The 26,434-nt window shown below is 42.2% G+C and overlaps 1 protein-coding gene across 27 annotated transcripts in view; it reads left to right on the top strand.

Moving 5' to 3' along the window:
- The window catches only part of Kcnma1 (potassium calcium-activated channel subfamily M alpha 1), a 688,486-nt gene that overhangs the window by 480,781 nt on the left and 181,271 nt on the right, over positions 1 to 26,434 (top strand). For 26 of the 27 annotated variants that reach the window (XM_028758454.1, XM_028758459.1, XM_028758458.1 and 23 more), the window contains 5 exons: positions 6,777 to 6,887; positions 8,822 to 8,927; positions 11,666 to 11,748; positions 15,739 to 15,808; positions 22,015 to 22,170. In XM_028758454.1, coding sequence (XP_028614287.1) covers positions 6,777 to 6,887; positions 8,822 to 8,927; positions 11,666 to 11,748; positions 15,739 to 15,808; positions 22,015 to 22,170 — 526 coding nt within the window. The remainder of the gene's footprint in view (positions 1 to 6,776; positions 6,888 to 8,821; positions 8,928 to 11,665; positions 11,749 to 15,738; positions 15,809 to 22,014; positions 22,171 to 26,434) is intronic. The other variant, XM_028758452.1, reaches the window with a different exon arrangement.

Raw genomic sequence — 26,434 nt, 5'->3', positions numbered from 1 at the left:
CTTTCTTTCTTTCTTTCTTTCTTTCTTTCTTTCTTTCTTTCTTTCTTCCTTTTCTCCCTGTCTTTTTTTCTCCCTTTCTCTTACAGGAAATAGTTATAATCAGGTTGGGATTGTGGGCATGATAAGTACTTTGTGTTTTTTTGTTTTCATTTTTTGCTCCTTTATGGCCTTAGGAGAAGATTCAAGGAGGCTGGGTTGGACACCATTCTTGCAGTTTACTGTTAAATGTTGACCACATTTCCTCTGGCTTCATGTCCAAGCCAAGCATACTTTTTGCAACAAATAAGCCTTGAAAATAAATGGTGTGTGTCTGTGTGGCAGGCTGAGCTAGAGCGAGATGCTGGGGTAGGATGGAATGATACAAACAGCAGGTTCGCGTCAGTTTGCTTTGATTGTTGGTGACAGTCTTTCCCCATAGTCAAGACAGACTCCTGGGAACAGATTTTTTTAAGTAAAGAAAAATGAAGGCAGGTTGGAATGGATTTGCTTTTTATTCTGCAGTGGGGTCATAAGCCAGAAGGAAAGAACTCAATAGAAATTGTTCTGAAGGCACAATTCAATTCATAACCGGTTGCCTTAAGACAAAGCAGCCAGAAAGACATGGCTGGGTGATGTGGGAAGTGAAGTTCAGCTTTCATGAGAAAGCTCAAGTTCAACATAGCAGGGCAAACATGATGCTTGGTACTGACTACCATGTGGCTGCTTGTAGGGCCTCTAACTACCCAACTTCTGTGTGATAAAATGCTACCCATGACCCTTGCCAACTGCTCCTTAAAATCCAATCACCCCACGCCAAGGGCTACTAACGGTGGGAGTGCTGGAAAGAGGTGGGATGAGACAGGCATGATTAGAGGGCTCAGCAGAAAGACAGAAGAGAGTCTAGCATATGTATTTGATATAAATATTATAGTTTCACAGAGACATCTAGATCAATACATGCCACATTTCATCTACCTCTTTGACAAAGTGAGTGCAATGTATTCAGAAAAAGCTCTATAGGATTTTCAATTTACTCCGTATGATTTATTGTGACAGGATGGCTATGGGTTTCTTAAGTTCTTTATACTTGTTCCAGTAAAAATGGATATAGTATCTTTAAAAATAAACAGCCCAGAGACATGCATTTTATACTATCTTCCTGGTGTGAGGCCTGGCTAAGGAGAGATCTAAGATCTCCGTGACCTTGGAAGACCTGATTACTGTCAGATCTGCCTCAGTCTTTACTCTTTGGCTTTTGGGAGACTGAGGGAGTAAACAGGGAAATCAATCAGGAAGGGATTGCAGACGTCTAGACAAGATAAAATGATGACAAGAACTAGCGTATAGGCAGGGAGCAATCACACTGTAGGGATTCAGGAGGGTCTGGTGGGTGAGGTCAGCCTCTTCACTTATGACTGGCTCCGAGTCACAGAGACCTGCTCCCCAGTCTCTTGCTGCCTAGTCAAGGTCCTTTCTACATCATTTGATGATGCTTCTTTTTTAGAAGGCATCAAATAGAGGAGGCTGCTTTGCCCTTCCAAGTGCTGAACATATTTTCTCATCAAATGAATAGAGGTGTTAGACAAACTGTGTGCCACAGACCCTCTGAAGTTAAGATATATCCGAACCTATCACCAATACCTTGTCATGGTAAAGTGTAAAATGTTTCAAAGGTGGTTGGATCTCATAAATATTGTCTGGTGTGTGTGTGTGTGTGTGTGTGTGTGTGTGCAGTGTGTAGATTTTTGTTCTCATTGAACTAAACTGACTCTAAATGACTCCTTGGTGGCCCATCATCAGAACCTTGAAAAACCCTGTCCTCCTCCTCTTATACCTCCTGCTATAAGGCCACCCTAAAAAACAGGCATGGAATTGGCTTCTGACACAGGTTGTCACTTGACTCTAGAATGTTGGCCATCCTGGCCCACCAGAACAACAAAAGCAGAGTTACTTAGGTGAACATATATGACCACATTCTAGAGGTGGACATGGCCAGTGGTCAGAGGAGCACTGTCATAAATACTTGAAGATGAATGATGACCTATGGCATAAGTAATTGGCAGTTCCCAGTAACTCCTGAGAGAGTCCAGTGTAGCCATACATTGATCTGTTATGATGCAATCACACTGAACCACAAGATGCTTTAGTTGTTGCACAGCCAACCCATGCTACCTATCTCTAATTAATCCACTGTCTAGGGCTCTTACTCAGTGTTGGTACTGGATGAATAACTTCCTTCCACCAAGTCATTTGCTACCATTGTGTTAATATTCACCACACTTCCTTGTACATCTGAGATGGATCTTTCATCTAAGCCATTAATATGGGCTTACATTTATGTTACCTTTGCCTCAGAAATATCTGTTCATCCATCAAGCTTTATCCTACCCACAAGTGCCAATCAGATTAAAGTAGAAGTGGCTACTGACTTAGATCTGTTGTCTGTCTTCACAGTCCAAGGAACTGCCACATAGAATCCAGGCATGAAGATTAACACTGGGCTTAAAGACACTACATCCAGAGCCACAGATGAAAATGGTTTAATTCCTTTCAGTGTGACCCACTTAAATAACTTCTGCTATAAATGGTCATCTCTTTATTATCCTTCAGGTTCCTGGTCTAGTGGAAGAGTCCTCAGATCCATAGGAATGCAAAGTCTGACCCAGATATGGACATTACTTTTATAGCCTCTTGTCTTCTCAGAGTGTGTGACTAATATTAAAGTTTGGTTTAGTGTCTATGCACAGAGGCATTGATAATTTCTGTGTTCCTTATTTTTGTTGTTGTTGTTGTTGCTGTGTTGTTTGTTTCCTTGAACCTTCTGGGCCAATTGAGCAGATGTAGCCTAAACTAGAGATGCTGAGAAACTAAGATGTCTTATACAAATTTTGTCTCTGTCTACCCCATTCCCATGACAAATGTCTCTGAACCTCAGAGAACTCCTGCAGTACCTCCTCCTCCAGGTATTGGCCAATCTTGCCTATCCTGAGAGAGCAGAAGCTGGCAGGTATCAACCCTCCACTGTCAGCTCCCTCCCACTGTGCACTCAAATCTCAATACCTGGGCTACATCCTGGGTCAGTTACTTTTACTTCCTGTGAACATAAGAGATGCATGTCACAGAAACAACTTCAGAGGGGAGATTTAAAGATATGCTGATGATAGAACCTGCTGTTGTTTGAAGATTAGATGGAATTATACAGGCCACTTGCTGTGTACTGATACAAAGAAGTCACATAGTCCCTATTAGAACATTGATGGTGGCTCCTTTGTTGGCCCATCCATCCATGTATTAGCTCTCCAAGTAAATCTTGGAGCTAACCTCAGGAATGAAGCACTCTTTACAGTGTCTGTATAGCTCTGAATTGTTGCTCCTAAGATGAAAAATTGGTGAGATCTGTCAAAGACTATGTAACTAATTAGTGTCTGACATCAGAGTATGAATCTCACCAGGCAGGTCCGTAGGTATTGTGGAAGCCAGCAGAGATCATTTGGACAGGGATCTTTAACCTTCCTCAAATCATGCCCTGTAAATATCCACTGCTTCCAAGGAGCCTATACTGTTCTCAGTCATAAACTATTTTCAGTCATAATGAATAGATGGGATAATACGTATCACATTTCTTCTTTCTGAAACAATATTCTTCCCCAAACTACTGCCTGTGGGATTATCTCCATTTGCCAACCTTTCCCCATACTCCTGTAGGGAGTCTGGTGCTTCCTCAGACATTGGCTGCCAGGTCTGATCTTCCGGTGATGATACAGGGCTAGAGAGGCAGCATCTCCCCATCCATCAATTCTGACAACATTCAAACATTTTCAATATGTGGGCTCCCTGATAAGTTCCATTGTATGGAAAACAAAATGGAGGGAAATGATTATTGGCACAAAGGGGGGAAGCCGTACATCTTCAAATCAGATACAGGGCAGATTGGAACAATATGGCTTCTTCAAGGTTGCCATGATAATGTACCTAATAACTCTCCCTGGGCAAAAAGGCAATCTGCTTTCAATCAATCCCCTACCCTCAGGTTCCCCCCACCCCTTTTCTTCTGAGCAAAAATACCAATTATGTTGAAGGAAGATTTTTTTCTTCCATTTTTGATAAGGACTGCTTTTCACTCCAGAAATCATGCTGTAGCTAAAAGATATATATTTTCAATTGTCTAGTATGGTATCAGACAGCTAGCACCAAATTGGAAAAAAAAAGTCAATCTTTTTACCCCCTTCCTCTTTCCTGCCAGCATTTGTCTACTTACTTCTTAAGAGAAGTGAAAGCTAATTAAAGGCTTAAGGGATAATATTGATTGCATTGGAATATATTTTATATGTACCAGGCACACTTTCAAATAATAGAACCATGGCTTTTTCTAAGGCTAAATAAATCAGCTGGCTGAACCTTTGATTCAAGGGTGACGTGTTGGGGTAGGGCTCATCTCCTCCCCTTCCACTTCACACATATCTCTCTCAGGATGAATGATTTCAGAGCAGTAATGGGGATGGGAGGGGGATGCGCACTCCATTCATTGTGTACAGGACAGGAAGGGTGAGTGTTCAGCTGTCTCAAGTCACCATTCATTTGAGTCTGGCATTGAATAATAAGCAGGTATATTCCAGCATATAACTCTGAAGTTTGCAATATCTGATGCAGAGGCTGGTTAGGTGGAATGGACCTCTCAGCTTCTTGTCTGAACTGGAATAAGTAGCTTGTCTGGGGCATCCTCTCCTTGCCATCAAAGTAGGGAGCTAGAGTTCTTCCTTACCTGGCTTGCTATCTCAGCCAAGACATAGACAGCCTCAACTGCAGAGATACCTGCAAGTTGGATTCCTGTTGGAGCTTTCTCTATCCTAGTGCCTTTGTGTAGGACATTAGAATGCACCAGGTAACCCTATTATTACTTGTGTGAAGTTCAAGCCATAAGGGAAATCCTCTTTCTTGGTCTCTTTCTGAACATGTTTGTCAATTCAGAATCATAATCTCATTCAGAACCTGCATACCTACTTAAACTTTGCCCATATATGTACTTATGCTACAAGAAACATTTTAAGATATGATAAAAATGGTTAAAAAATCCAAATAGTTTGTTCATTTCATGAATTCAGTTATGTGTAGTGTATTTTGAAGCCTCATAAGCAGAAGGGTTGAGTGATATGGAATTTTGGGAATTAAGTTTGGATGAGTGGCTAAGTGACCCTCCAACCTAGCTGGTACTGTTGAGAGGGTAATATGATCATGTTAGGATGTCTTTTCTGAAGGACCCCACTGTCACTCTTCACCTTCATGACCATGGCTTGCCTGATTGCTAAGTGCACCACCGTAACAATAACAGTCCATAATGGTAATATTATTAACTGTACCGCACATATTATTGATTTACTCTTTGTTCTGCACCATTATCCTTTCCCCAATGAGTATACTGCATTATTCTCACATCCTTAGTCAAGCACCAAATTACCACAAAAGGGCAGGCTCTTATAATGACGTCTAATGGGATATCACATAAACCATCACCACTGCCTCCTATAATAAGCTGCCTCTAGCCAATGAGCTTTCTGCCATATTACAATGCAAACAGAGAAATTATGAAGGGCAAAGGACCTGGGGATTCTAAATTTTTCCTGGGAAATTGCCTTACTGCATATTCACCAACCAACTTAGTCTTATAACACACTAGAGATCTATCCTCTGTTACTGTCAGTCTGAAGGATAGAGAGGTACAAGTTGAGCCATTTAGCACAGTGTCTTTGATAGAAGTCAATGCTTATAGCTTCACGGTCAAGCTTCAGCCTTTTGGTCTTGGGGCCAATTTTTAGATCATGATCTTGTGATTAAGTATCATGAAGCCAATATAAATGAGCCAAGGATACACTGATATTAAGGTCATATTGGTTCAGGAGGAAATGCTGGAGAAGCTGCAGGTCTTAAATGCTCTGGAAAAGGATCACACTTCTTGGGATATTTCTAGAAACTGAGTTCAAACCACTCTATAACAAAGCCATAATTTCCATATTCATTATCTCCCTGGCTCCTGCCTATTGGAAGGGTCTTCAGGTGAATTAGTTTGACTCATTTGAGAGACTCAACACCCTGAGGCAGCAGCCCTCTGGGGACCGGGTCCCTTCAGGCAGCTTGATTGTCCATTCCATGGGCGTCCCATCTTCATTTAGCCCTGAGTAATGCTCACTTACTGTAAAGTGTTACATGCCCCCATTGTTGGAGAAGTTATAGTGGAAAAATGCAAAATTTCCTTTTTACTGCTTATGGCCAGCCGAGCCTATAACGTGTCAAGCCGCACATTAGCCACCCTGATAAAAGTCTGCTTTCTTACACACAAAACCATCGTTTCAGCAAGATTTGTTATCTCATTACCTGATAAGCAGTATGTCATAAACCAAGACTGCTGCGGTAAATCTCCCAGGAGGACGCTTTGTGGGCAGAAAGGGGGAGATAGGAATCTGCCAGGGACTTGATAATGTAGCATTTAAGCACAAGCGTAATGTCACTTATTGTTAAATGCATAAAACCACTTGGCCAAGTGGCTGGGCTTTTAATAGGATTTTGTGCAGCATCAGGTGAGCAGCCATATGCTTTTTTTTTTTCTGTCTAGGAGCTTCTGAGCAACTGTTTGTGACATCACTTTGCCTCATGACCCTCTGGGGATGGGCACTGGGTTTCCTGGGGCTCAGTGGGGAGATGTATTTGCTCTTGCAGCTGCCTCAGTTTCTCTGCCAATCAGGAATGGGGTGTGGGGTCATGTTGCTGGGTCTGGTTGGCTCTAACTGCCTTTTCCTGTACAGGCACATTGTAGTCTGTGGACACATTACTCTGGAGAGTGTTTCTAACTTCCTGAAGGATTTTCTGCACAAGGACCGGGATGATGTCAACGTGGAGATTGTCTTTCTTCACAAGTAAGAGATCTCGCTACTGTCACCAGACCCCTCATAAACTCGTGCTTCTCTCTGAGTGCCTGTAGATGTGGTGGAGATGGAAGTGGTTGGGAATTGGGACAGGGCTGAATAAACCATGATCCATGCTTGCTCCTTAGGTAAGTGGTAGTTTTCCCACAGGAATGGAGAGGTCAGTTTAGAACCCTTGGACCATGAAGCAACACCCTAGTTCAGGGTTGAAAACAGACTTCAATGAGGCCATCTAGAACTATATCTGAGTTTCTTTCTGAAAGATTTAACAGTGGAATTCACTAGTGATCCATGTCACCTACCCTTACACCTTCCTCAATGTGGACCTATGCAGTCAGTTGTGTCTCGGAGCTTGGGTAGGATAATTAACATAATCGTGTGGATACTTTACCACTGCAGGAGAGGGACCAAGCAGGACAAGAGAAGAAGCAGGCTGACACAGTTACTTCTCACACTGCTGTGACAAACCACCTGACAAAATCACTCAAAGAAAGAAAGGTCTGTTTCTGCTTGCAGTCTGAAGATCCATAGAGAGAGAACACACTGAGGAGAGTGTGAGGCAGCTGGTCACACTGCATCCGTGTTCAGGAAGCTGAGAATGATGGATGCTGGGGCTCAGCTGGCGTTCTCCTTTTGTCTGTAGTCTGGGACCAGCCTATAGGGTGGTGCTGCCATGTTCATGGAGGATCTTCCCACTCTCTCATCTAACCCAATCTAGATAATCCTTCATATAAATGCTCAGAGGTTTGTCTCCAAGGTGATTCTAGACCCCACCCAGTTGACAGTATTAACTATCACACAATGTATTAGGCATATTGATACTGCTGTCCCTGAGTCTCCATCTGGCTCTGTGTAGATGGATTTCCATGTATACCATAGACACAGTGCCCATTGCTTCTTTAGTTTTAATCCTGACTTAACCAGGATTAAAACTAAAGAAGCAATGGGCACTGTGTCTATGGTTAATGACATGGTTAATGTCTTAATGGCTGGGCAAGTTACTTCACTTCTCTGTGCCTCACCTTCCACAGCTATGAATGGAGGAGACAATTCTACCTCCTTAGACTATTATAGTAAGAATGAAATGAATCAGTCCATGTAAAGTATGAAGAGCCCAGTTAGGTATGCAGGAAATACTCACTAAATGTCAGCTATTGTTGTGAAAGAAAACCTGATTAGGCTATACAGTTGACTTAAGGATAGATCCTTAAGATAGATGTGAATACATTTACCATGGGCAGACTCTTGGTAAGGCATTAGCTTTATTCTGGAGGCTGGGATGTCCCACAATTTTCCATTTCCAAATTGAAATTGAAATTGCCATTTCCCCACTTGTGTTATGACTCAATCTAAACTTGAAGTCCTGAAGCAAAAGGAGGCAGGGATGGGAAATCCTAGTCCACAGAGAAGAACGGAAGGAATAAGATGTCATAGTGTAGGTAGACAAGCCAGAAGCTTGTAGCAGCTATGGCCTTCCTCCACCCTTTCTTCCTTAGAACTTTTCTTGGTTGGCTGATACAGTTCTACTTACCCAAATTCACTGACTCAAAGGTGATTTTCATGGCAAAGAACCCTCACAGATACCTGGAAATCATCTTAATCTGGGCCTTCTAAAGTGGTCTGGTCAACTTGTCACATATAATGACTAATCAACACTGATGATACAGATCTAGATTTCCCAGTGGTAACAAAGAAGAAGACAGTTTACCACATAGGCCCTAATCTTTTTAAGACCAGAGACCTCTGGGTTTGGTTTTCAGTAGAGTGAGTGCTTCAGTTCTCTTAAATGAGTCTTTCATTTATGGCAGGGAAGGAAGCCCTGAAGGTCAGGGCCTTTGTTTACATCTTTATGTGGAAACTAAAGCCCTGGAGTCTGGGATTCCCACTCTGTTACTTTAACAGCTGTCTCTCTTCTGTCTCTGCAGCATCTCCCCTAACCTTGAGCTTGAGGCTCTGTTCAAACGGCATTTCACTCAGGTGGAGTTTTATCAGGGCTCTGTCCTCAATCCACATGATCTTGCCAGAGTCAAGGTAAGGAGAAACAAGTGTTTTCACTTCTTCAGGGGTGGGGCCGTGGTCCCCAGGTAGGCAGGCTTGGCACCATCTCCTAACCATTAATGAGATAACTTAGATGTCATTAACTCTAGTACACAGGTTCATTAGTCCCAGGGTGTTGCTCTGCTGGGGGCTCACACAGATCATCTATAACTATCCCACACTCAGGTTAGTCTTAACATAGAACTTAACTCTTCTATTTTCTTCCGAATCAGCCACTCCCAAAGTAAGACTTAAATATTCAGTTAGGGCCTTATCATCCCAGTAGTTCAGTGGGTAAAGGCACTTGCTGCAAAGCCTAGTAGCCTGAGGTAGATCTACGGGATCTACTTGGTAGGAGGAGAAAACCAACTCCTACAAACTTCTTGCTTTAATGTACACACACACACACACACACACACACACACACTCACACTCACACACACACACAGAGGTGGGGAGACATATACACAGAGGCATAGACACACATATACACACATACAGACACATATATACACAGAGTTATAAACACACACACACCATGCACAAACACATACACATAAATGAGAGAAGAATAAGCATTTCCAAGAAAGTGTAGAAAAACAACAAAGCTATAGTTACTGAACACAAAATAGGACTAAGAACACAAACAGCAAAATGAATAACAAAACAACAGCAAAAACACACACTTTTCAATAATAACTTGAAGTAAGAATGCCCTCAATTCTACAGTTGAAGGACACACTTTAGGTGACTAACTTAAGAAACAAACCATCTTTCTGTTGTCTGCACAAATCTCATCTAACTTTCCAAGACGATCACCACTTTAAGGTGAAAGAATAGAAAAGCCATCCTAAGCCAATGAGAGCAGGAAGCAAGCAGATGCCAATATCCTAATACCCCCAAAATAGACTTCAAGCTAAAATCAATCAGGAGAGGCAAAGAAGGACATTTTATGCTAATCAAGGGAGAAATTAACAAAGAAACTATTATAATAGTAAACATATATGCACCAAACTCTGGTACACCCAATTTCATAAAGCATACTATTGGAATGAAAACTACAAAACAACTCCAACTCTATAAGAGTGGGTGATTATAATTCTCCACTTTCTCTAATAATAAATATATGTAGAAAAATTTAAAGTTGAGATGGATTAAAAAGATGTGCACAATAGGACGTGATAAATGACTGACTTTCACCCACTTGAACTCAGTGTGACCCCAAATCTATTATTATATCTCAACGAAAACTACAGAAAGCTGTAAAACAGTTGAGCATCGCTTTTCCAAAATCAGACTGCACATCAATTGGTGATAAGCTCATCTTGTTTTCCTGGACCCCTCCAAGCAGGCATTCTCTTAAAGTACCTGCAAGGCTGTAGGAAAGAAAGGGACACAGCGAACTGACATCTGCTACTTTTTCCATCTAATGCAGTTGTCCTAAGTGTGTTCAACACTGGCAGTTCATTAATATTACGTAAACCCAAGGAAATCTACATGCTGACCGTGGTCACCAACGAGTTCTGTAATTGCTATAGCAGCAAACTTAGAAAATTTGAAAGACCTTGTGTAAAAGTCTTTACATTATCAAAGAAATCAAGAGACAACTTATGACACACCACTGAGGGAACAAGAGCCCGCCGAACAAATGCTGGGACAACCTAGGAAATATAACATTATAAGCCGAAGAAAGTGCAGACCCGGGTTAGCATGAGAATTCTCATGCTTATGAAGGCTAGTTCATCTTAATATTATCCAGACATGACCCAAGTCATAAGTACAGAGAAAACGGCTTTTGTTCACAGGCCTAATTTAAATGCAAGCAATTATTAGCACATCAAACTCATGGTCTGTCTACAGAACAAACCCCCTTTTGGCTCACATTACGATAAGTCAGTAGGTTGCCTTTTGGATCCATCTGTAACTTATCATTTCATTTATGTAAATCATTTCCCTTTTGAACACCTGAGTAGCAATGAACAGAAAACAGCATCGAGCTGTTTTTCTATTGAAGGCTCTGATTTCTCACTGGGACACATGGAATGAAAATGTACATAAGGTATTTTTTTTTTTATAAAAAAGACTTACTTATTTTAATTTTATGTGTGTGAGTGCTTTGCCTGCACGTGTGCATGTGTACTGCCTGTTGCCTGAAGCCAACGGGTCAGAAGAGGGAGTCCAGTGTCCTGGAACTGGAATTATAGTGTGTGAGCTGCCATACAGGTGCTGGGAACTGAACTTATATCCTGTACAAGAGCCACAAATGTCCCTAATCACTGATAATTCAGCCTCTTGATGATTCAGTCTGTGTTGCTGGATGTGCAACTATTTCGTACACATGCCTACTTCAGGGAAGGGGTTTAACCCACCAACCTCCACTTCCTGGCTGGAAAATGAAGATGAAGGCATAAGACAGTTGAGAGAGAAAGTAGGGATAAGATTGAATGGCCTAATTAAGTAAATTTGAAGAAATTTGGCAAACATGTCTGTAAGTAGCTAGGCCAAATGAAGAACATAATTACTCAGGTTCAAGATGGAATGTTTATCCTTTAATAAGAACCTGACCTACAACCTACACTTTTGACAAAACTATAATTTTTTAAAGTATTTTTTCCTTTCCTTGCAAAATACCAGGTTTTCTAAAATGCTGGTAACAGAGAGAGACTGCAGTTGAGTGTAGCTATTTATATGTTTGTGTTTGTTATGATTTTTTTTCCCTTTTGGTCTCTCAGATAGAGTCAGCAGATGCATGCCTGATCCTTGCCAATAAGTACTGCGCTGACCCGGATGCAGAAGATGCCTCCAACATCATGAGGTAACTCAGGGGATCCGGTCCTGGGGAAGGTCTTGGACTGATCTCCCAATAGCCTACAGGCAACATTTCTTTGGGTCTACAGAGGACTGTCTCTGTGGACCATCTTTCATTCATGAACCATCCAATAATGGCTCCTGTGCAGAGCCGGTGGAGGTAAAGAGAGTGTTGACATACAGGGTACCACCAACAGGAAGTTCAGACCTAACAAATGCCATGTCTGATGCTGATAGTTGCTCTTGGGTTTCAGATTCCTGGAGAAAGAACTAGAAAAAGAAAGAGAGCTGCAGGTCTGAGTTAAAATGGTATGCTTGCTGGGCTGGGAAGACAGGTCAGTTGGTAAAGTGCTTGCTGTATAAGTGTAGGGGGTTGAGTTTGAACCCCAGAAACATTTTTTTTTAAAGATGAAACATGATGGCACCCTTGAGTCTGAAGAAGCAATGACAAGTAGATATGTGGGCCTCAGTGGCCAACTTACCTAGCCTAATTCGGTGAGTTCCAGGTCACTGAGAGATCTAGCCCAGAAAGCCATGGGGCTCCACAGTAAGGAACAACACAGTGCCGACTTCTGCCTCCATATGGATTTACTTCCACACATACAGATACATACCCATAAAACATTATTTTTTTAATAGTTTTTTTTAAAAAATAACAAACTATGTTACCTGAAAGGAATTAAATGTAAGACGTCTTTTCTTGGAATAGTCTTACCTCCGGCAGGTGTTTTACATCAGGTGGAGATCTTTGCACTTGACATAGCTAGCAGAGGGTATTGCTGGAACTCTGTGAATAGAGGCTACGGATGCTGCCAACCTTCCCATAATGCATGGCAGAGTCCCTATCTAGAAGACTGTCTGACCCACAATGCTAATAGCTGAAAAACCCCTGTTAGTGCTTCCCCCATGTGCTTCATCAGGTCGATCATTATTGCCCTGAAAGCTATTGGTCAGTTAGCTTGTCTCAGGTTCCCCAGATGAGTATCATTCAGTGGTTTTAATAGCATGAATCACTGAGATGCTGAATTATATAGATTATTTCTTAATCCTATTTGGATTGAAGTCTCCTCCTCCTCCTCTTTTCCTTCCTCCTCCTCCTTGTCCTCATCCTCCTTGTCCTTATCCTCCTTTTCTTCCTCCTTCTTTCTTTTAGTAGATCACTGTCCAGGGAGAAAACAACCTAGACTATCGCTAGTTTGTACCTTTTCTGCACATGGGCTGGGCCTCTTGGAGCTTAATTTTAACCTCAACTCCAATGTCTTAAGTTACTCTTATTTCAGAAAAAAGTTTTCTTTAGCTATTATTCTTCCCACAGATTTGTCATCATATCCTTTATCTATAAAATGACACACACACACAAGAAATCCAAACGTTTTTCTCTCATTAGCTAAAATCCTTTTAGAATTTGTCTTTTCTGTGGTGTAAATTACAGAATAGTCATTTGAAGTAGGTGAAGATAATAAAGAGAATCTCCTGGAGAGAGCATGGACCAAGGGAAATACTTCACTTCCACTAAATTCCCAACAACTCTCTCTCTTAATAGTGAGCAGCTATAATCCTTTGGACCAGGCATGATCCAAATACTACTTTCAGTTTGCTACTCTGGGACCCATGGATTTGCCTCAAAATGAGAGTTAGGAATTTCCCCTTAGGTCTTTACAATGCTCCTGAGTACTTCCTCTTAGCTTTGATGAGTGTTCACCAGTTACATGCACTGTCCCATCAATGAGGCAGAGGAATTCCTCTGGTACATTTAGGCTGCTCAAGTCTCCCCATTAGAGTTTTAAGTCTGGAAGGAGCCATCTGCCATCATCTCCTCTCTTTCCATTCATGTTACTTCTGCAGTAGGTTTGGTTCCATGTTTTAAGGAAATCTGTGAATAATGGCTTGGTTTGCATGGGGACTTCACATAGGAGTGCATCTCCTTACTGGTCCTCATTAGAAAGCTATCACATAAATCCACTTCAGTTTAGAATGCCTCCCTTTTCCATTTTCCAAATGGATTAAGTAGCATTTCTACTGTCTGACACATCTTTTCCCCCTGTTATTCGAAGTGATAAAAATGTAGTCCTTCAAGGGACAAGGCTCCATCTTTTTCTGTATTGCTAACAAACCAAGAAGATGAAGGTCATGGTCTTGACCTCACAGTGAAGTTCCTGGCATATATACTTTATTTCTTCTGTATGATGAGAAATAGAAGTGAATGGGTAACTTTGAAACTGGCATTGCTCATAATTGGAACATTTTATTCAAACCCTAAGCATGAAGGAGTGATGTGAGCACACATAGGTACCAGGGGGAATGGTGGGATGTTAAGGTGCTGAACTTACTTGGTCAGGAGAATAACTAAGCCATCCAGTAAGGAGAATCAGGAGGAAGACCCAAAACGGAGTGGGAAGCTCAGGGTTAAACGTGGGCTCAGCTTCTCTTTTATTTGTATATTCCTCCTTAGCTTAATGAGACCAATCTGCTGCTTTTGAAATTAAAATGTCAAAGAGGCATTTGAAATGAGCTAATGCAGAAAGCTGCCTGGTGCTGTGGACTGCTCGGCTGACAGGCTCAAAAGCCTTGAGTTATAAGCCGAGGCCAACATGACACTCTCTCAAAAATGAGAGAGGAAGTCCTTCCAGTGCACAGCACAGGGTGGATGTGTGCAGGGAGAGGCTTTCTCAGGGACTGTCTCCTGACTTTACTGGCTGTGGTTTCCTCAGTTGAGGCTGCTGTCTGGTTGCCTTTTTCCCCCCTCCCATTTTGCAGAAAAGATGGCAAGGCGAAGAGCTGAACTCAGTGGGAAGTTTGTGGGGGCGGTTTAGATAATTGTGCTTGTGTTCCTGATGAGGCTTAGGAGGTGGGCCTTTCTCTGGAATTCCATTCTTCAGCCTTCCTTGTCACAGAAGGAAATGTACAATGTCACCTCTGACAGGGTTGGTAATGACAAAAACCATAACTTACGTGAAGAGAGGGCTTTTAATGATTTCAAAGCATTTTAACATCTGGCCTTGCATTTGCTTCTCATACCAAGCCTGTGAAGTAAACAATGCAGGTACCGTTGCTCCCCAATGTGCAGATGAGAAGACAGAAACAGAGAGCCCAGGGATTTCCGGAGGGTCACCCAGTTCATTAGCACAATAGCTGTGCTGGAAACCAGGTGTTTCCATTCATGGGCTCCTTAAATCTTCCCTGCAGTAGTGTAATTGCCAGGCGAAGGGATGCCGGGAAGGTTGGCTGGTGGGGTCATCCAGGCTCAGGAAAGGGCCGAAGGCATCAAGAGGGGATTTCCCACCAGATCACCATCTCTGTAGGGTGCTAATGTTTAACTTGAACCAGAGGTCCAGTCATCATTGTGCTGTGGAAGGCAGAATCCTTGATTGTACGCTTAGAGATCTGCTTAAAAAGTTACATTATAAGAATGTCCAAAGGGTTTGTGATCATCAGAGCCATTGGTCAGGTGTCCTGCTTGAGGAGTCAACATTGTCTTGAGTTGTTAACTGGAAGCTGGGTACTGGGAGACTGTAGACTCCCAGAGGCTTTAGGTCTAGGTTTGCATTACCTGTCTATAAGCATCAAAGGCACCCATCTCAAGTCCATTCACGGTCCTACTCCATATCTCAGGCAACTCAAGAGTCCCTTGTGTTTATGTGTTTATTTTTAAGGCAAAGTCTCATGTAGCCCAGGCTAGCTTTGAACTTGCTCTCTAGTCAAGTCTAACTTTAGAGTCCTGATCATCTGCCTCCAGCATCATGTGGTGTGGTTACAGGGTCCATGACTACTTCTGCCTATCTCTGGTATTTGAAATCCCTAGAATATATGGCAGTGACTGCCTTGCAATTTCTTTTGTATGGGTACAGTGAGGAGAACTCATTTCTCCCTGGGCTAGTACCCAAACCCCACTGTGTGGCTCTTGTTGCTCCCTTAAATGTGGTCACCTAGTCAAATGATTCCTCCATCACACCAGGTTACAGAGAGCCTGCTGCAGTTCTGGTTTTCTCTCTTTCAGAGTGATCTCCATAAAGAACTACCACCCGAAGATCAGGATCATCACTCAGATGCTGCAGTATCACAACAAGGTAGGTGCTGAGACTCTTCCAGGCCTGAAGGCATCCTCAGAGTGGGTCTTGATACCTTCTCCCTCCCCACACAGCCTCACATAAACATTCACATAAACACACACATACACGTGCCCAGAGGCCTGGCAAAGAAAAGCCATAGTTAAAATAATCTCCCTAGGATAGTTCTTCAGGGGAAGTCAGCTTTTTTGCCTTTTTTTTTTTTTTTTTTTTTTTTTGGTGGGTCATTGGGAGGAAGTTCTTTTGTTGCCTTCTTGTGCTAATTCATTCATTCAGGAAGAAGTCATTGAACCCTGTGATTCAGAAATATTGATATGTTCTTAGATACTGTCCAGACCAAAATTCCAACAGCTTGCATTTCTATGTCCTGCAGTCATTCAGTCAATAGCTATTGAATACCTACTCTATAATTAACACTCTTCCTGCCTCTCAGGGGGTAAGATAACTGTCAAGATAAAATCTGATTTTGTGTCCTTAGAGACCAATCAAGGAAGGTATAGGGACTGTACCAGATAATCAAAGGACTTCTCTATGTATGACTAGGTACACGTGAAGGAACATAATACAAGTTGGGTAGAGAAAACAGACCAGACATCATCCTCAAATTCAGAATGGGAATCTTTCTAGTTACATTTGGGGAAGTAGCAGTTTATCCAAAGATTATACGTAACAAATGTTCTCAGTGTTAAAGCTTACAGTGGGAGCTGGTCAGAAAGAACATGAATATGAGAATCAGTATTACTGTCCTGTGATTTCCTCTCACAGAATCAGAGGTGAAGGTCTTTTATTCGAAGACAGCACCCCTTCACTTGGCTTGTGGTTGAGCTCTCTAGACAGCTTTGGAGGAGGGAAAGTGGCACCTTGTTCTACTTGGTATGGTACCAGTTATCTTCTTAATGGAGCTTAGAAACTGGAGGTTGCTCAGTACCTGGGGCCAGGTGTCCTAACTGAACAGAAATAACTCCCTGCAGGTTTATGTGTGACAGCATGCCCCATCTTATAGGCCATATTCTCTGCAAAACAAGCCATCAGGTAACCCAGAGAAAACCCCACTCTGCCAAATGCCACCAGCACCGTTCCATTATTTCTTAATTGCTGGCAAGTGCTGGTCCATTTTGCTATGTAGAGGCCCATCAGAGGCCATTGCTGAGTGGGTCCTGCTGTCAGCAACTGGCCCACTGCTTGGAACTGCTGCCCAGTGTCAACCATTGCCCAGCCCTCGGCAGGTGGCTCTATCGGAAATTCTGTTACTCTCCAGCCAGTGGGTTTTGTGGTGGGCACTGAAGGTGAATCTCCTGTTTGTCCCTGAAAACTCAAGGATAGGATAAGGGGACTCTCAGTAACTCACAGGCATCAACCTGGAGAAGTTCTTGACTGCAGCCTCTGTAGGTGGAGGTGGGTTTTATTGAGGCTGTGACTGGTGACAGCTCCTGCTGCAAGGAACACTCCTTCTTTCATTTGTGACTTGAAATCTCATTTAGTGTGGGAGTGCTTTAAGCGATTGTTTAGATTTTTGGCTGAATTTAGACTGAATAGGAAAATTAATGTTGTATGTTTAGAAAGAGATGTCAGTTCCTTTTCTTCTCTTTCCAACGGGTGCTGATGTAGCATCTTCAAGAAATTAAGGAGCGTTTCAGCTGTGTAGTTCTTGTCAAACTTGAAGCAACATGACTAGCCTCAGAGCCAGATGGTACCTGGTTGGTATTCATATGACTACAGCCACACAAATATTTTGGACAGAATCTCCAATACAACCATTTAGACACTGTGATGCAGACATCAATGGACTCAGGAGTATTTGCTTAAAACACATCTTGTTTAGAACCACCTCACTCTACTTGGGTTTCTGGGTCAGGCAAGATCACTTTCAGAACACTATTATATTAGTAAGGACTCAGGGATAGAGTAATTTTGACAAAGGGAAGTCTCCTCTCATTCCATCTCCCTTTTAAAGGGAGATGTCCTCTCGCCTCTATTTTTTTTTAGATCATTCTTAGTAGATTTTGAATAGACAGCTCTTCCCCCTGCTTCATTACTTTGAATTTGCCTAAGAGCCTCCCACCCACCTTTCTCACACACTCTCCTTCTCTTTCAACATATTCTTCTTCATGTGGCCTTTTCTCTACCCATCCAAGAAGCACATAGATTGCCACCCACTTACACATGCACTTAGGAAAGACCTGGTGTGTGTGTGTGTGTGTGTGTGTGTGAAAACTATGCCACCAGGAGCATATTCTGGAGGGTATAACTGCTCCAACAGTTAAGACACAAGGCTTGAAATAAAAAAATGTCAAACTCCTGTGATGTAACGAGGGTGATATTCTAGAGCCTAGAGGGATGAAGGGAAACTGCTGGCCTTGAGTTTGTCATCATAATAATTGCAGACATTTGTGTCCTGTTTTATGGTTTTAAAAGAGCTTTGACATCCATTATCTCATTTAGTCCTCATTGGGCCATCTGTGCATTTTAGCATCCCAGTGTAACTTCAGACTAGCAGGAGTCAAAGCTCTATTCTAGGCCAATCAATGCTGGTAAGCACAAATCACAGACACTCGCAGCTAGAAAACTAGGGCAGTATAGCCAACGGCCCACTCTATTTGACTGGGACAGTAGCCTACAGAACTAAACTTTGGTTCCTGGGGGAAGGATAGTATTCTCCAAAATGGATCTCCTTACAGTGGTTAAGTTTCACAGAGAGAAATTTCAAAACCAGGCTTTCTCTGAGTGCAGAGGGAAGCAGTACATGGTTTAAAGTTCTTCAAACACAGGATGATGATATGATGCTGGAAAAGGTGTTAATCCTAATAACTCACCTGGTAATGCATTTCTTATTTTCCCCAAAGCACTCTAATCAAAGAGGCTCTTGTCTCTGATTTCAAAACTAAGCCCCAGTACAGATACTAGTTCTTTGAGCATCCTTGATGGCATTTCAGACATAGCCATGTTGAACAGTTCCTTTGTAACTTCCCTATATCTGTGATGAAATACTCTGACAAAAGTCACTAAATGAAGAAGGGTTTTGTTTCAGCTCACAGCTCAAGGCTCTGTCTATCATAAAGGGGAGGTCAAAGTAGCAGGAGTGTGAAGTAGCTGATCATGTCATATAGATCAGATCCCGTTATCCACTTATACAGTCCAGGATTCCAGCCAGGAAATGGTATCACCTACAGTGGGTGGGTGTTCTGACCTCAATTAACAGAATGAAGATAATACTTCACAGGCATCCCCAGAGGCTTGGCTCCTAGATGATTCTAGAGTCTGTCAAGTTAACAGCACAAATCATCACAGGCAGATTTCTGTCATTCTAAAAATTGCATGACATAAAACTTTTGGAGACTGTGGGCCTTGATGAGTTGGCTTTGTTTAGTTATGCTTGTGATGAGGCAACACACAATTCTGGAAGAGACTGATAGAAAGCACTGGATTGGGCTAGAGAGATGGCTCAGCCATTAAAGGCTAGGCTCACAACCAAAAATATAAAAAAGCACTGGATTGATCCTCTCCATCAAACCAAATCGATAGGGCTGATTGGTGCCCTGCTAGCCTCTCACAAGGCAATGCTCTCATTGACCCAAAGAGTTTTATTAAACTTTACCTCCCAAAGACTCTAATTCCTCCTAAGAGAGTATCACCCTGGGGATGAAGATGTAAGTATATGGTCCTTTAATGGACGTTGACAGAAGATGCAGACTACAGAATACTATTGTTGTTCCATCATTAGACTTTGTCATTTTTTACACTATTTCTTCAAGGCTGAATATATAGTAAGAGAAAGAAGCATGACCAGAATTCATTTTTCCTGCCTTCCTGAGGCAGCACATTTTTATAGTTCTTCTCCATGAAATGAGGGACAATCCGGTAGCATAAATGGAGGGAGGGTGTGGTTAATGTTGGACCTACTTGTTTTCTTTACCAAAGAATTTGCCTCCTGATTCCTGGGTAGAAATGCTGGCTTTTTTTTTTTTTTAACCAGACCCAATTTCCCTCAAATGAAAGAGGATGAAGTTTCCAAAAACAAAAATTATCCTCTCTTGGCTTCTTCATGCACACAGTCTTCCCTCTTGGCCACTGGCACTTCAGCCCTGCTTCCTGCCACTTCATGACTGGAGAAAATGCAGTGGCAATGAGAGGAGAAATAGGGAGCTTAAAATAAATATGACTTTCTACATGAGACCCAAGGGACCCAAGGGACCCAAGGCTTATATGTCAGAACTACATGTTTTGGATGGCCTGGAGATAGGACAGACTTTCTTCAAGGTTTTCATTGTTTCTTTGAAGATGGCATGGAGACTATGTGGTGTCTCTGTAGGGACCAGACCACCCAAATCTCTTGTCACACACAAGTTCATTACTTGGATATAATCGATCATTCTTCTCATAAAAGTCTTTCTCCACATGGATGAAGGTCTTTTATACCATGCCAGGGAAGTAAAATGAAAAAGCTGACTTCTTAAGCCAGGGAAGAATGGAGAAAGAAATGAGAGTGAGGGTGGGGCTATCTGTTGGCATTCTGTGTGTGATGTGCAGAAGACCCTCTGGTACTCAGCACCACACAAATCACACTCCTCTTTGGCCCACACACAGGCCTGTCTTACTTGGGTTAGGGAGCAGTCCTTCTTCCAGCAGTAACCACTGCTGGCTCAGGATTGGAGACTGTCACAGAGGTGGATTTTGCAAGCAGGCATTTCACAAGAGTGAGGTTTCTCCAAGCAGAGCAAAGAGGCCTGGGCTCTGCTCTTTGTTTCTACAATGAAATAATCCATCCTTCTATTGCAACTGGCCTCTGTTGTTCCAAAAGTGAGGGGAAGCCTCTTTTGCTGCTCCAGTTTACTGGTACATGGGGAAAAATAATTTCAGAGCTATAGAATCTTGGCCTGTACTTAGAAGGGACTTAGAAGGACTCTGGGTCAATTTCCTCTACAAAGCATGATTTACTGTAGCATCTTGGAAAAATGCAAACTCTTAGGCATGAAGACCTTGTACCTTTTTTTTTTTTAAGGTAGTCTTCTCTATTTCTTAGACAAATTTCATCCTTAGAAAGTTCCCTTGTCAGACAAGCCAAAACCCTTTACTTTCCTTTGAGATATATCAGGACAGACATAATTCTGGCTGCAAGAACTGAGTATGGTGAAGCTAATCATGACATAGCAGGGCCTTAGACATCCAGATGTCATGACCATCCTATGTCCCCAAGGATGTACCTCTGTTTCTTGAGCATTTCGGGATCTTTTTACTGTTTCTCAAGAGTTCCTTTCCAGAGCACTCATCTCCTCTTGTCCTCCTCATTGTCCTACGGCCGTTATTCAATTGATCACTTCTCTCTTCAAGTTTGACTGTTAAAACTGGATCAAATCCTGTGGAATGAATTCAGCCTATTCTTACAGAATAAAGAATCTTTTTTCCTTTCCTCTGGAGACTGTTCTTCTTTTGTTATTGTTGTTATCTGTAAATCCCCAAACACTAGAGAACTTCCTGAATTCCAACTTTTTCATTCACTCTGCCATGTACAACTCTCTGCTGCTTGCCACTGGCAAATAATTGAGTTAGCATGTCTCTGGGTCTGTGAGTTGGGCTCAGACCTGCCATAAGACAGTCCATCTGAGAGAGATTGTGGGATGTCTGTGTCTGGGTTGCACAGTGGCCCCCAGAGAAGCAGCACTTCCTCCCACATGTAGATTTACAAGTTCTCCAGCTCCACCCCAGTTCTATTCAGTTAGAAACTTAGCATGGTGGGGGCCAACAAGCTGTAGGTTTTGTACACATTGCAGGGTATGCAGGTACCCACTCAAGTTTGGGGCATCACTAATCTAGATTATTGAGAAGGCAGGGAAAAATACAAAAGTGTACAGACACAGAGGAATCTGGCAATCTGATATTTGAGAGCCACTTTAAAAACAAGCTAACTTGACTTCTTAATGCTGGGGGCTGGTGTATCTCACAAGAGAAAATTCCCCTCTGGGTCAAATCTGGCTAAACAGCAAATTTGATGTGGGCCTGGTGAGTATAGAAGCAATGTTGCCAAGAGGCCAAAGTCTACTGAACCAGAAATATAGAACCTAGCAATGGTCCTTAGACTCAGGCAGAAGAAAGAAACGATGAGTTTGGATGACCCAGTGTCCTTGGACAATTCAGCAGTTCCCAGAAGAGATTTCAGACACTCAGACATGGAGCAGAACAGGGTCTCATACCTCTTGTTATTCCCACAGGCCCATCTGCTCAACATCCCCAGCTGGAACTGGAAAGAGGGTGATGACGCAATATGCCTTGCAGAGCTCAAGTTGGGTTTCATAGCCCAGAGCTGTCTGGCTCAAGGCCTCTCCACAATGCTTGCCAATCTCTTCTCTATGAGGTCATTCATAAAGGTAATGTCTTGTCTTATTAGAGCACATTAGCCTAGGATTCCATTTGTCGTGGGGTTGAGTAGAGCACAGCTTAAACTCAAAACAGATCGATGGGCTTTAACTTCTCTGGTTGAGAAGAAATTCCTTGTTACAGATTTGGGAAAGAGGCCAGCTCCTTTCAAAATTATGTTTTTATTTTTATTTGGCACATCCGTGGCCATTAAATGATTGTTCAAAGCACAATCCTCTCTCTCTCTCTTTTTTTTTTAGATAAACCACATGTTTATCTATCAACAAAGCCTCCGCTGTTAAAACAAAAATATGATTTATATACATTCCATATGGCACCAGAGTGCCTAAAGAAAAGAATTATCATTTTCCTCTTTTATATCAAGTGGCTGGTGGACCTCTCACTGTGTGGATAAATGCAGACCATGTGTTTGTGCTGAAGCCCAAACCCCAACAACATAATTCATTTATTTACTTCTGCACAATCAAGGAGGCCAGTAAAGCTGACATGCCATGGCTATTTGAATGGAGAAAGAAAAGATGAACTGAGTCTTTACCCCAAGAGACGTGCAGTCTGGATGTGTTCATCTCCCTGTCAGAGCTCACTGGGCAGCCACTCCCAGTCTCCAGATGGCTGCTGGACCAACTAGTGGGGGAGAGAATGAATCCATTCTGTTCTCTAGGCCTTGAGTGCCTCTGCATCTAGGTGCCTGACTAAGCAAGTTTCTGGAGTGTGGGTTTAGGCAGTCAAAGTGGCACAGCACATGCATGAATTGTGTTACTTAGAGCTGGAATGTGTCTGTCAGGTCTTTACCTTTGTACCAATGCCATTGGCATTGTTTACCCAGTTGTAGTTCTCATAGTATGATTTAGAGAATAACTCCTGTTGGACCCTACTTGTCATCATTGTAGCAGTGCTCATAGTGAATGACAACTTGATTTAAACTATGTTCTCTCATGCTTACTCTGTGCCCATAGATCTCAGCTCAACAGAATTTCAAGTTCAAACCCAGTTACAAATCAAGTCACTGCGTGCCTCTAGATGTCTTCTTTAATCCAGGCTCCTTTTGTCCTGTGTAGATGAAACTGAATGCAGGCAAAATGGGAATCACAGGGAGGTCTGTGTGGCTGTGTTTAGAGATGGGGCAACAAAGCCAGATGTAACCATGTGTCTCCCAGGACTTGTCTATTCAATCCTAAGGAGGTCAGACCTAGGATAACGAACTGTCACCAGGAGAACCGCCCTGGCTGTTTCAGTGGAGCCCTGGTGGTTTTCTTCCAGCAGAGGTTTGCTCAAAGGACCCAGCACATGGTCAGAGAGACTGGATTCTGCCTTCCTTGTGTTGATGTGACATGGGCCTTGGCAGAGCCCCACCACAGATGGGGCCACTTGACATGCGTATGTTTTGATTTTGTGGTGCCTGCATGGTAACTAGATCTGCCTGTCAAGAAAATTAATAAAATGGATATGACACTGATTCTACAGTGTTATTACCAGCATGGAGAACTTCTGCCTGACTTTCCTCAGGACCCTGACGGGCCTCACCTCTAAAGCCAAGGACGTTCCTTCCAGCTCCACTAATCCCATTGCCAAGTTCCTATTTAGGAAGAGCCTGTGGGAAAGGCTGGGACCGGGCCCTGGTATAAGTGGAAACACATTTGCCTCCCAGGGTTACATGACTGCATTACTTCTGTACAGGGCCAGCTCTCCATGTTTGAAGGCAACTTTCTGGATATGACCTTTTGACATGGCAGTGGTCTTTGCGTTAGACTTTGCCAAGGGTATGGCCTACAAATAACATGATGTCCTTTTCTAAATTTTAAATTTTAGAGTAGGGACAGTCTTATTTGATGCTTTTGCCATTCTACATTGTCTTCTGTGTATGCTTATCACTCAGTCCTAGAACCATTTTAGGACCTGGTGAAAATCATACTGTTATCCACTTCTTGGTGTGTTTTCTATATTGTTGCAAAGCATTTGCATGTTTTTGTATGGAATTAGTGTAGTGGAGAAGGTAATATGTAAATGGATTCTTGTTTACAGAAATCACTTCCTTCCCCAATATCTCCACATCCTATGGTAGAGAACTCCTCAGTACTTCCACCGGGATGGAGGTTTTGGCAGCACTTTATCCTTTGGGAGCATTTAGTGGAAGCCGAAGGGAGATGTGAACTCATCTCCTCCTTTGCCCTGGGCAGGTTATGTCTGTTTCCTAGTTCTGCATAATATATTATACTCTGCTTCTGCTCAAAGGAGTAAGATAAACAAGATTCTAATTGTGTAGATGTGTCACAGGCAGAAGCATAGCAGTTATTATAGGAGCCTTTTATTATGTGTGGGACCAAAAGTCCAAGACCAAAACTGAAGATAGTAGGGTTTAGCAGAGCAAAGGGTTGATACTGGAACATAGGGTTTGCAAAGAGGGCCTAGACTAGAGATGAGAAGAAATACTTATGAATAATTACTTATCCCTATACAAATCACTCTCAAAGATTTGAACCTAGGGGCCCCCAAACCCATTACCTTCTAAAACCTAGTCCTCATTTAGATATGTTACCTCTGAGTTGACCTAAGTAGTTTGGAATTTATTGATATTTTAACTTACCTTTTTAGGAGTGATGAATTCTTTTGCTTTGGTAATTACTGTAGACATACATTTTTGGCTTTTTGTTTTTTTCCCTTCATGGTTGTTTATCCTTAATCTATTCCATTTATGCTTCAATGCATTTCCCCTACTGTTAAGATATGCTGGTATTTATAAATCCATACTAACCATGCAGCATCCAATACCTTTCTGAAAGAGGCCCAAGTTGGTACCCAGGGGTCCTATAGCTCCGTGGCTGTTTGCAAGGCAAGCTAAGCATTTTTTCCCATTTTCACACTTGATGTCCATTAATCAGAGCCAGCAGATGTTCTGGTGCCTGTGACTTATCTCCTGGCTTGGGACATCCTGTTTACTCCCTACTCTCTGATCTCCTTTCACTGGCCTCTCAGATTTCAGGGAGAGTCTTTTTTAATGTCTTGTGGAAAGACCAAGACAATGGACTTGTTTAGCCTGTCTGCCATCACCTCAGCCCTCAATAAGTGGGCCACACTTTAAGACTATTGATTTTTTTTGGGGGGGGGTGTTTTTGTTGTTATTCTATGTAGTTTTAACTTCCTGTTCTACCTGTAGAGTTTCATGTTGGACCTTTACATTCCATATTTATGAATTGAGTTATTATTCTTAATGGAAGAAAACTGCCAGTTTTTCATTTTACACACACAGACACACACACACACACACACACACACACACACACACACACGAGAATATACCCTGTAACATGGCATGTAATCTGCAGTATCTTTGTTAGGAAGTCAGCTGTGAGAATGGTGAAAATATGTAGTGTTAGTGTGGTGGCTTAAATGAGGATATGTCCTCTATGAGATAGTTGAAAACTTGGTCCCCAGTTAGTGGCACTGTTTGGAAAAGTTGTAGGAGATGCAGGTATGCTGGAGGAAGTATGTCACTGGGGGCAGGCTTTGGGAGTTCATAGCCTCAGTTACTTCTGATTTGCCATCTCTGTTTCATGCTCATGGTTTAAGATGTGATCTCTCAGCTTACAGCTCTAGCTGCCATGCCTACTTCTTGTTGCCATATCTTTCCGACATGATGGACTTTCTCTCTGACAATGTAAATCAAATAAATGCTCCCCTTTATTCGTTGGCTTGATCATGATATTCTATCATAGCCAAGCCCAACTAAAGTGAATCATTTTAGTATCTTTAGTTTGGATTCTAGTTGTGCACTGCTTTGTGTTTGTGTAAGTTTGTATATAAAAATAATCTGGTTAAGGAGCTGGAACTATAAAGACCTTTAAATAATTGCTCAAATATACTGAATTCTATCTACTTTTAAAGCCTTGAACTTCATATTGTGTCTATATTATTTTTACTCTCCTAATGCCCTACATACACATGATACTGTCACTAGCATCACTTTATGGTGGCAGACACTATGCAGTAAAAAGGAGAAATCAGGTAGTTTAGAATTGATAAACCCCAGGAATCAGTTCCAGATTTGTCCCCGAGGTCACCAAAAGGAAATAAAGGAAGAGTCTATTCCTTAGCAAGTATAGTCACCTTAGTATGTGGCTTAGTTTTTGAGCTTTATTTTATGGAGACCATTGATTCACTAGATATTCCAGAGGCACATATATCCTGGCTGTATTTCAGCCAACCCACAAGCTTATGGTTTGGATGCACCAGTAAGGTTCAGGAAGTTTCTGTTCT

Source organism: Grammomys surdaster, unplaced genomic scaffold, assembly GCF_004785775.1.
Source record: "Grammomys surdaster isolate TR1022 unplaced genomic scaffold, NIH_TR_1.0 126198, whole genome shotgun sequence".
In the NCBI taxonomy this organism is placed as follows: Eukaryota; Metazoa; Chordata; class Mammalia; order Rodentia; family Muridae; genus Grammomys; species Grammomys surdaster.
Note: the sequence above shows the minus strand (reverse complement) of the source record. Positions and strands in the feature narration are given on the sequence as shown.